The sequence below is a fragment of the Lampetra fluviatilis genome, chromosome 5, assembly GCF_964198595.1.
Source record: "Lampetra fluviatilis chromosome 5, kcLamFluv1.1, whole genome shotgun sequence".
In the NCBI taxonomy this organism is placed as follows: domain Eukaryota; kingdom Metazoa; phylum Chordata; class Hyperoartia; order Petromyzontiformes; family Petromyzontidae; genus Lampetra; species Lampetra fluviatilis.
The window spans coordinates 367,611-379,637 of NC_136279.1; the positions used below are offsets into that span (position 1 = coordinate 367,611).

At 48.6% G+C, this 12,027-nt stretch overlaps 2 protein-coding genes across 6 annotated transcripts in view; one reads left to right on the forward strand and one right to left on the reverse strand.

Annotated features, from left to right (window-relative positions):
• MCPH1 (microcephalin 1) overlaps positions 1-12,027 on the reverse strand; it is a 113,982-nt gene that overhangs the window by 53,673 nt on the left and 48,282 nt on the right. The window lies entirely within an intron of this gene.
• The window catches only part of LOC144932354 (angiopoietin-2-like), a 56,492-nt gene that overhangs the window by 17,437 nt on the left and 27,028 nt on the right, over positions 1-12,027 (forward strand). For both annotated transcript variants that reach the window (XM_078856301.1, XM_078856300.1), the window contains exons 3-5: positions 5,660-5,818; positions 7,149-7,270; positions 11,441-11,667. In XM_078856301.1, the coding sequence (XP_078712427.1) occupies positions 5,660-5,818; positions 7,149-7,270; positions 11,441-11,667 (508 nt within the window). The remainder of the gene's footprint in view (positions 1-5,659; positions 5,819-7,148; positions 7,271-11,440; positions 11,668-12,027) is intronic.

Here is a 12,027-nt window from a genome sequence, read left to right on the forward strand (position 1 = left end):
ATAACAAAATTCTGATAAAAAAAAATTAAGTTAAAAAAATGCACAGTTAGCAGTGCCTATAAAAAGCCGTGTGCTCAGATTACAAACGGATGGCAGGATTCATTACGCCGCAGAGGCATGCAAACAACGGCAGAAAGTAACGTAGTTGGCGTCTTTCACACAGGCCCAATTCAGAGGTACAATCTCAACGATTATTCACACAATTGTACGTGACTGTCGCCTTTACATTTGTTCACCACATCGCACACATCGTGGTGTGCCCAATTAAAAAAATGTATTTAACCTCTTACATTTGTTTGTGTACCCAAGTCGGCCAGTGGGTGATTTATGTCCCCGTTCACAACTCAAGACGTATTAATTGTGCTGCAGTGCAGGGCCTAACCCTGCCACGGTGCTGACAGCTCACGCCCAACCCAAGCATAACCAGCGGGTCGGCCTAACAGCATTACTACATTTCTCACTGATGTTTGCTTGTAGAAGCAGCATTGGATTAAAGCAAAGGCATGCTTATTTAAGGTCAGATAAGGAAAATAAATGAAAATATAACTTGTCCACTGGCACAAGCCATACAGCAATCTTACTACTGTAGATTCATCTGCAAAAATAATATAGCAAGTGACAGTATTGTAATTCAAAGTCAGATTTTTTTCTGTCATTGGCTCAGACAAATTCAGGCTTGCCTCCTATTGGGACATTTTAGTTGTTTCACAAATTAAGTTTTACTCCACATCACAATGAACATAGAACCCACTTCTGGCAATGCCATTAAAAATAAATAAAACCTCGTAATGTATCACCGGATGAAATAAACTTAATTGAGATCTGACTAATGGACTAGGCATGGCATTCATGCTGACCGCCATTAAGTCCAGTGGACTAGCGGACAACGATTTCACGTCCAATGCTGGATTCGTGTCGCGATTGTGAAAATTTCCCCCGTCTCAAACGACTGGAGAGAAAGCACCGGCCGCTTAATCGGCGCAGCCATGAGGCCAGTTACACCGCCTACAAACTCTGCAGCTGCTTCGTCGCAGCCGGCGCGAGTGTACGGAGACTGCCCGGCAGCGATCGCGCCGCTCCGAACCAGGGGCATGCTCAGTGGGCAGAGCACTACGGAGAGCTTTCCTCAGCGAGTGGGTTGAGCGTGTGGGTGAGCGTGTGGGTGAACGTGTGGGTGAGCGTGTGAGCGTGTGACTGTTGAGTGGGGAGCGGTAGTGTAGCGGTTCGCGCGCTGCGCTGTGAACCTGACGACCCGAGTTCGATTCCCGCTCATGGCCAACACCAGTGACGATTATCTGAACCGGTCCTGGGCCTCCCCTAGGTCGACTCAGCATCAAATGAGTACCCAGTGTGGTGTGTAAACATCGCCACTGGGGAGACAAAGGCGGTCGGGCGTGGTGCTGGCCACCCACCCCCTCGTGTACCGTTCCGGCCTTCATAGGTGCTCGCTAACAGCACTTGCCCCTACAGTCTGCTAAGGCTATATGGGGGATCTTTGTCTTTGTCGAGTGGGTGAGTGTGTGACTGTTGTGACCTGCCGTGTGCTGCTTGAACACGGCTTGGATGAGACAAAGTCCTCAACATGAGTGTATATGTTGTAATTAATTATTGCCAATCTTAGAGTCACGAATGTAAATATATATTCATCTAATTTTTTTATGCACAGTGCCTGCGTGTGCACACGTGTGAATGGCAATATGAAAAAAATGTGCTCACTGCATCCACAATCATTTCGGAGCAGAACTGGTGGTGTGCACGACTCGGCACGCCTTGACGTGAGGCTCTCAAAGCCAGGCGCTGGACCGCTAGAAGCCACACTCTGCGCTGCGTCGACCGGTGCGCGCGTGTCCCTACACACGCGGTGTGGGCACTCTGCTAGACTTAGCGGCACTATCGTGTGACGGCAACTCTGCTGCAGCTCGTCTGCGTGTGAATGTAAGTGAAACAACACAATTATGCGATTCACATCCTCTTTCCTTTTCAAGCCGGCTTAACGCTCGTGCCTCACAGCAAGAAAATCCTGAGTTGGATTCTCGATTAAGGCACCTTTCTGTGTGCAGTTTCCATGTTCTTCCTCTATTCTAAATGGGCTTCCTCTGGGGTCCCCTGTTTCCTCCCAAGCTAAAAACGTTAGATGTAATTAGAGTTGGCCCAATAATCGTGATGCAGGTAAAAACAATTATTTCCTTCTCAAATTCGACTTGAGCCAGTGCTGTTCTCCAGTGGGGGGTGAATATCTATGTCACAACGTGGTACATATTTTATTGACCCAGAGGGATGATGGACTGAGTCAACCCCTAACCAGAATTCACAGTCTTCCAAATGCGAGCCGCCTCACTCTTCCGCCGTGCCACCTGGCCGATTACAATGCAGGATCCTCCTGAAAAAAGAGGCCTCAGACTCGTTGTGGCTTTCCTGGGTAAATAAGTAAAAAATCACAATCACAGGTGTGACCGACAAAGAACACAGATTGGGCACGCATGCCAGAGCGCACTGCAGCCTATTGCTGGACCTGCATGGTGCTACAGGAAGCCATAGCAGGTGCAAGCCATTTATATTTAAATAAATAAGCAAACACTGCAGACATCTTTAATGCAGTGGACACGAGTCTTCCTGAAAAACATTGCCGGAACTTCTGTCTTGGACAAAGACGTCAAACCTCGAGAGAGTTCTGTGTTACGTGAAATATATATATATATTTATATCGAGTACAGGGGAGTGAAGAAGAGTCTGCCCCCTGACACAAGCGGGGTGACGACCCACGAGGCATCAATCTTTGCCCGTGGCTCTGTGGGGCCGAGGACCCCGGCGCGATGAGGAAGTGAACCAGACACGAGAATTTCCACCGCTGTCACCTCCATTACAGAACGATTCTCGGTCACAGCACAAACTTTTAAGCGGTTGCTTTATATATACACTTACAATAGAATCCTCTTCACAGTGCAAGACCCAGACACCTTTTGACGAACACTCCTGCTATGGAGCCAATGTACACACCCGTGTCTATCGCTTTATACATGAGCACTTAGTGGTGGAATGAAAAGAGTAAAACAAGTAAAAGTCAAAGTGATTTCCTGCTCAAATGAGCATTTATGCCATGCTCATCTCCTGTTTACAACCCTGTGGAGCCATTGGTGGAAATTACACATTCCTTTGGCGGGAGTGAGTATATCCATCGGACAACCACTGTTTACTTCCACACAGTGGCACTCGACCCCTGAGGGACGATGAGTCAACGTCCGTCCAGGATTTGAATTCTCGCAAAATCTCCGATTGTGAGGCGGTCACTCGACCACTGAGCCACCTGAAAAGAGAACTCAGAAGCAGAGGGGATCAACGATCGTCACGACGTTTACTGTCCACGTCCTTGACCTCGAGCTGATGAGGGTGTTTAAGTTGCAGTGAATACGTCTGAAGTAGAAATAAGCTACGTGTGGCAGATTTAATCCAGTGAGAGTTAGGGCACTCCTGTAAGTGCAGATATCATAGCACACGATGCCAGCAATGCCTGTTAAAAATGCGTTGCTATATTTTTAGAAACGGTAAGTCACAAAGTACGTGAATAGAACGAGTGCAAGTTTTATTCCAACACTTACATCTGAATGAAAGTAAACCAATCGCAGGGTCCGTGTCCACACACCGTTACAATATCCCCACACCATGACAATATCCCCAGGGCACAACACTCTACGGTGGTGTGGATTAGATTATAGCATATATATTCAACAAGTGTTGCAATGCATTATCCATTACAAAGTGTAAACATATGGTAAAGTGGTTTTAGGCCAGATAAAAGTATGCCTAATAGTGCCGAAAAGCGAGAACTTTTTCACTGCATCCCAACACAAGCTGGGTTCGGCTTTCCCTCTCTATGAGCAGCTTTCCCTTTGAGGAGCCGTTGGAGCACAGTCGTGCGACTTCACACAAGCAGCTGGGCTGGTCACACCGATTGCCGGCAAAAGAGGAGCCACCACCAAGACGGCCCAGCACGAGAGGCTGCCGTTCGTGCTGCCGCTAGCGCTGCCACACTCCACCAACTATGCTTTAATTTCTGCTTCAAACGCACAACACGCTGTGTGTGATGTGGCCTGATGGAATTCGACAGGATGCTTAACAAATCTTTCTCATGTGGTCACGCCGACCATGGGACTTTCCCTTGGTTTCACCAAACGGACGGTGCAAATCTCGTGACAAGCACCCAGCGCTCCACCCGCTTTAGGCTTTGACAGCGAAGCAGACGATTTAATTCTCGAATTTGTGTCTGGCACGCCTGGAGTAAGTGAGTCACGCATCACAGAGTCATGTGTCAACGTTGCAAGGCAGTGACATCTCGTTCAGTATATGGGCACTCACAGCAACAGGAGCGGCAGCAGTGATGCCAGCGAGCAAAACTGGGGCCACCAGACAGAGACGTTGCAACAGAAAACAAAACAAAGACAACTTCACTCATGAGAGTCAAAAGGCGTCAGGGTGTCTCCCCTGCTCATACATTCTCCTTCCCACTGAAGGTCTTGAGTAAGTGGTGGACGTTCCACATTCCTATGGGGTGCACCAGTTGCTCTGCAAACGATGGGGTGGAGTGAAGCTGCAACGTTGAACGCTCGTCCTAACAACTGCGAGTTGAGAACTGCCAAATAAATAGCAGTGCCGAGAATAATATAAATAATAAGAAAAGTTTAGTTTACAAGCTCTGGAGGCTTCAAGTGCAATTTGCGTTTCAGGGGCCACTGTATAAATTGTTGACGTGAGTGGTAGGAAGGGAACATAACCAAATTATCCACAATGGATTATTTAATCAAAAGCGATGGCATTTTTCAGAATGTATTTTTTATATATATAACCAGAAACTTTGTTTTCCACATTACATGCATTTATTTACACGAGAAATATTTATGTTGACTAGTTTTATGTTAAAACATAGTAACTTTAGAATACAAGTATAGTTAAATGGTTTGAACTGCCTTGCCTAATTAACATCCTCATTGACAAGTGCAATGCAGTTTACGTAACTTTTCATTGGGAAAAAGGCTACAAAATCACAGCAATTTCCACCAAACAGTAGAAGAAAATACCTTCATGCCCATCGTTCAAAAAAACGTTTAAATAAGAAGCGAAGTTTAACATGCACTGTAGGTCAACCTCACCTTGTTTGGAAAGTCTACCGTGGTTGTCCAATGGTGCATCTGGCCTCTACCATAAGAAGTTCGGAGTTTCCACCACTGGCTAAGAGCGAATAATAGAGACGAGGGCCGAGCCATGCTTGTTCAAGTATTCCATTCGTTAGCGGAATTGGCCAAACATGCCAATACAGGGCCATCAGGTAAAACAGCCTTGAGACTCAGTGAAGATGTTCTGGACAAAAGCGAGACATTATTGTTATTTATCATCATCATTAGCTATGATAAATCCACTGTTGGATGAAGGCCTCCCCAATCCATTGCCATATCTCATTATCCTGCAAGATAATAATCCACCTGGAACCTGCACACAATCTGATTCTATCACTCTGTCTCCTCAGTGGATGTCCTCTAGAAGGAGTTCCATTCCTCGGCTGCTAGGTCGTCATTGCTCTTGACTGTCGGCTATCGTTATTTTGTATCGACGTGACGTGGCACAACGTAAACGTAAGAAGCCCCGCTGTGTGCGTGCGTGCCGCCAGCTGGAGGGGTTCATCCAGGACAGCGTGCACAGCGAGACGGCGCAGCAGCAGCAGCAGACGGCCGTGCACAACCAGACGGCCGCCATGCTGCAGATCGGCACCAGCCTGCTGAGCCACACGGCCGAGCAGACGCGCAAGCTCTCCGACGTGGAGGCGCAGGTAAGGGGGCGGGCGAGCGGGCGCGCTGCGCCGGCCAGACCACCTCTTCCCGGGCTGTCCAGCAGGAGATGCTGCGAGGTTCAGTTCCTCGATGGGCTCCCAGCGTGTAGATACAAGTATCGCACATTGTGCCCAACGCCACGCGGCACAACCCGAAAACACATCGGAGGGCCGAAGAGCAGCACTCGCATATCCCGGTGAACCCAACTCTGACCCATTGTACAGCCTCACTGTCAAGGCCACAAAACCTGGTGCACGGATAAGTTGGAACGTATTTCCTTTAATCAGAATGGTTATGCCATGCTACGGAGGGTGCTCTACGTTTACTAATCACTGGTGCGAAATGCTGCTCTTCCCAAACACTCGAGTAATGTCCAGCCCGCAATGCTAGTCTGCAGTTGGTGTGAGTGCATAGTCTGCACCCTGAGCAAGGCTACACAAGTACATGTCACTTCAGTGGTCCGGACACAAAGCTCTACGCCCTTACACTGAAAGCAAAAATAATCCGCATTCACATTCCATTCCCTGCATCGCAGGTAAGTGACCCAACGAGGCTTGAATGGAGAGCTAAAGCAGAGGACTTAAGATGTATTGTCTCAAAAGACAGAGTGTGTCTATATAGCACACAAACCCACAGAGAGCGACGTACCAAACACAAACTATTGGACATATGCAACAGCTCGTTGTGACAGCACAGCCACCTTCTGCAGTCGTCGGTTCCAGCAAGGGCACTTGTGCAAGTGGTTTAGCAGACGCGTCATAAAGCAGCTGCTAAAAGAAAAAAAACATCACGTCTAATAATGGCATCAAAACGCACAAGCGTGAAAATGTATTAACTGCACTCACGTCTGCACAAAGCGGCGCGGGCATGGCTGGATACATTTTTCACTCGAGTTAGGTCGGACAACATAATTTATGTATGTCATCTACACTTACACGAACGCATAATAAATCATCCTTTCCTCCGCTCGACAGCCATAACTATTAGCACAATCACGCCGCACCTGCCTGCAGAATTCATTACAGCGTAATGCGCTTGGACACTGCGCATATACAGCGCTGCACAGTCCAATGAGCCTCGAATGCATACGTGTGTGTGTGTGTGTGCGAGTTATACTATCGGAGCCGCTGCATCGTTCAAAATGACTGATTATCTTACACATTCATTGCAAATTTGCATGTACGAAGCAAGACTGTTTTGCAAAGATTTGTTTCCAACTTGGGCATAAATCTTAAACTAAACCACATACACCTTGGAGAGAATAGAAGGTCAGAGTATGAGATCTCAGCGGAGTGTCGCTCTACTGCGTGTCGGCTGCATGCGGCGCAGGTGTTAAACCAGACGACCAGGCTGGAGATTCAGCTCCTGGAGAACTCGCTGTCGACCAACAAGCTGGAGAGAGAAGTGCTGCAGCAAACGCATGACATCAGCCGGCTGCACGACAAAAACAGGTAACCAGGATCACGGTGCTGTCCACGCTCGGGCACCGACAGCAGCAGTTCGCAACTTGTGGGTCGGGTCGTGCCCCCCCACAAGGCATTTCGAGGGGGGGTGGGGGAGGAGGGAGGTGCAGGCTGTGGCATGGACACTGTGCAAGAGAAGTTTTGAATCTGTGTGGGGAACGAGCGCCAAATTATTCGCACGGTTGGCTACGTATGGTGCGAAATAAATTCAACATACATATAAATTGCGGTGACAAAACACTGTAATACCCACCGCCGTTGACCAGAGACACGGACATCTCTCTGTACGAAGCTGGGTGAGAGGGCGCAGGGACCCTTGGCCTTGATTAGGGGGCGGGGGGGCTGCAATGTACCAATACGGTTGAGATCCACAGCCTTGGAGGGGCACAGAAATAGCCATGAGGGGGTCACGGCAGGTGCCTTTGCAAAATGACTGCCTGCCATTTTTTCCACAAAAGACGACCAGTTGTCTGTGCAATCAAAGCCAATGAAACACAACGTCTTCTCCATTCACGTGAGAACCCACAATGATTTGAGGACATTATGCATTTTCATCAACATCTAAAACTGCGCTGCACTAAAATGAGTTGAACACAAGTTCACCTCAAGGCAAATAGTAAAATAAACTTGCACGTCGTTATGTAACCACGTGTTGTTGTCTATGCAGCTATATAACCATGGGTCTAAGGACATGGGTCTAAGGACATGGGTCTAAGGACATGGGTCTAAGGACATGGGTCTAAGGACATGGGTCTAAGGACATGGGTCTAAGGACATGGGTCTAAGGACATGGGTCTAAGGACATGGGTCTAAGGACATGGGTCTAAGGACATGGGTCTAAAGACATGGGTCTAAGGACATGGGTCTAAGGACATGGGCGACCTTGCAAATAGTGTCTTGTCCAGATGCTAATGTCAGGGCAGTGAATCACGGATACAATTTGGAAAAAGAAAATCGTCTCTGCAGGGCGGGAAGCTGAGACTTCTGTCTGCAGTGGCCACTTGAATTGGGAACCATCCCGCAGAAGACCCCTCTGGGGGATGATATGAATTGTTAAAAAAAAAATTATGCAACCACACAAAGAGCGCGAAACAAACATAGCGTACTCCCTCCCATCAGAAATGTGAAAGAGGCACAACAATTTTCAGTGATTACGTACTCTGGAAAACAGACATTGACCACAAGCTTCAACATTCACGATGCTCACAGATGTAAAAATCCGGAAATATTTAAGAAGCACTTAAACTGCACAAGTAGTGAGCTTCAGAGGTCACGGTGTGGTTCATTGCAAAACATGTTGAGAATGATGGCAACATGCTTAATGCAAAAATATTTATAACCTGCATGTTTCCCTGGTGGAAATTCGACATTCCTTTGGCAGGAGCATGTGCCTCCCCCTTGGGATAACCACTGTTGGATTCTCCACAGAGTGATATTGATTTCATTGACCCTGGAGGAATGATGGGCTGAATTAACATCAGTCACTGCACATTATGTTCCTGTCATGAAAAGATATGATTCAAAAACGTTGTAATATTTTTGCCACAACCTCCGACAACGGTCCGGTACAAGAACACTTTGTAACACAAAAAAAGGGGAGCTCTACGAGATGCTCAAGAATGTTTATTGGACACGACTCCCATTGTGTCCGAAGCATCTGCACTCTCCGCTGGCAGGCTGACCAAGTCTCGCTCCTGCGCCAGCACCGCTGACACACAGGGGACCCAGTCCCACTCAAGTGATTTACTCCTCAAATCAGCGTGCAGGCGGTGAGCTCAATGGTGAAAGTTCAACATTCCTATGGCAGGGACGAGTCTACTCACAAGACAACGACTGTCGGCTTTCCCATGAGATGTTATCCCTGGAGGGTTGATGGGCTCAGTCAACCCCCAACCCAGATTTGAACTCGCCATCGGGAGGTCCGGCAAAAAAGAGTTTACTTCTTCAGCAGCATCGAAGAGTTTTAATTTATCGAAGCCAGGTCGTCAAATCTGCACAAAACAACAAACTCTCTCTTGATTGGTGTTGGTGAAGCTGCTACGAACCGGCCCGGCTCAGAGCACAGCCCTGCACTGCGTTGCTCCCGGGCGCAGTCTGGCGCCGCGCCTCGAGACTGCGATCATCACGTGCAGGAAGCTTTCCTCTCTACTCTCACTGCTCGTTGATTGGCAAAAACAATGAAATATGGGTAAAATAACACCCGCACGTACACGCAGCGAGGCGTATAATAATATTTTTAAAAAATCCTGTAAAACCACGCAAGCAGGAACAACTTGGTCCCGCATGAACACAAGTTGAACTTCCAGGCGTAGCTGCGCTCTTCAAACAGCGGCGCTCATCTCCCCCGACTTGACCCGGCAGCTCTCGAGCTGCCATCGCTCAAAGCGACCGGCCCTTCCTGACAATTCAAGGGCATCGCACCAGGACTGCCTGCGAATGCGAGACCCCGCCACGGACGCGCTCCGGTTGAACGACGAAAATCTTGCCGAGCTGTTTCAGTCAAAGCGCAGCTTGAGCACGGCGCCAAAAGAGGGCTCTTAAAACAAGTGCGTAATAAATCACGATCGTGCTGAATGTTGCCACAAGCAGTGATTTCGAAGCTGATTTAAATAATTCATTTGCACTTGACACAGTTTATCCACATGGACAGCCCATCCATATTCGGAAAATAATGAAGTTTTCATTTCCAATTGTGTCACATTTTAATGATAAAAACCCACCATGAGCACAAGCAAGAGAATAAACACAGGTGTCAAGCTTAGTGTCAACTTAGACTCAATTGCACAATATGACATATTTACTAGCTCTTTGAATCGGTATCCATTCATCTTAATGTCATATAACCTCAACTTTTGCAGTGAACAACTTAAATTTTACGTGTAATAATAGTCTCCGGGTTTTTTTGTTTAAGGGTAATAATCCTCGACTTGTGGTGCACGTAACATACGGCAAAGCAAATGTCGAATGGCAGAAATCTATTCTCGCCCAGGGAGTCTCGGTGGAGATGTTGGGCCCCAGCTGCGAAGGGGAGCACCAATCTGGAGAAATCTGCGATCGCTCATTCTGCCGGCAGCAGCGCGCATGATCTATCACGATCCATTGGTGTGTTCTGTTGTACGTATGTACCGTATGTTGAACTTCTTTTGCACCGTACATAGCCAACCGTGCTAATCGGAGGTGCAGTTGCCATAGCTATGAAGTCCGCTACAAGAACTGTGAGGCAGACAGCCCAACACGCCAGCGCAAAAGGCACAGCACAATCTGATAGATCTCTACCCCACGATCAGAACCCGACTCCAAAACGATGATTTCCCTCCCATCGTCTCCCATCGTTTCTTTTCCCTAGCTTAATCAATTCAAGAAAGGCGTTAACTTCTTTCTATTACAACTTTGATGGTGCTGTTTGTTCCTGGACATTTGATTCCTTGGGCCTTTGGGCCTGTGCTCCGAAACTGTGTTTGAAAAACACAAAAAACTGTGGTTATGGGCTTGGACGGTCGGCACACGTGCAATCACGTTCATTAGATGAGCATTTCCGCACGCACGTCCACGTTCTCTTGTTTGGCACGAAACATTTTGCATTCCATAGTTGGTGGGATGTGGAAGACAACCGAGAATCGGGTTGTGCAAACACGTTCCACTCCCTACAAACAGAACTGATGGTATTGCTACGTGAGTAAAAGTGATGAGAGAATATGAGGTTCCCTCCTAAATGAAACTCTGCTTTGCTCTTCGATGAGGAGGGACCCTCACCGCTGAGATTGCAAATGGATGCCCAGCACAGCAGTAGAAACGTACCCCGCTGGGCGGTCCCGTGGCACAGTGCTCCTGTGCAAGGGGTCACATCGGCACATCATCCCTCCAGGGTCAATAAAATTAGCATCCCTTCAGTGAGACAGTGGTTGTCCTATGGAGAGAATGGCATCTGTTATGGTAACAACCGCAAACACACTTGCAAACGAGATGTTCCAGCTGAAGGAATTATCCAGGTAAAATGTAAAAAATAATCGTGTGGATTTCCCTCCTGTGCCTAAAAACTGCCAGTGGAGATGAGGGCCCAACGCTCAAGCGAGCAGCAGGGAGACACTGTAACACGACTTGGTAAGTGACGATGACTGACACGGTGCCATTTGACGATGGCTGCGCGGTGGACGTCAGCTTGCTGGAGCGGAAGGTGGTCGAGGTGGAGCAGAGGCAGCAGCAGGAGCTGCAGGCGCTGCGGCGTGAGCGCGATGAGCTGCAGCAGGCTGTGGTGCAGCGCGGCGAGCTCATGGACGCCCTGGAGCGCCGGCTGCTGGGAGCCACGCACAACCAGACGGTGTTGCAGCGGCAGCAGGCGGAGCTCACCGAGACGGTGCGCACGCTGCTCAACGCCATCGCGCAAGGTACACGGCGGCGGTGGCCACGGTAACACGTGCAGGATAGAGACCCTAAACGTCCTGGGTCTGGCCAAGACGGTCCCGGTGGTTCAAGAAGGTCTGTCCCCGTGTCCACCCTCAAACTCGGACCAATTGAAACATTAAACATTTCAAAATGTCATGCTCGACTCATGATGTGGGCACTGGGTGGGGCTAGCGGAGGTGTAGGCAGGGCCTATGAGCAGTTGGCGGGGCCAGCATCAGGAGGAGGGAGGGGGAGGCCACTCACTGTGAGGCCGGGACTTGTGGTTGAGTGGGTGTGGCTATTGAAAAGTGGGAGGGGGTGCCAGCTCGCCATGTGGCCCGGTTGAGCCTCCCAGACGTTTA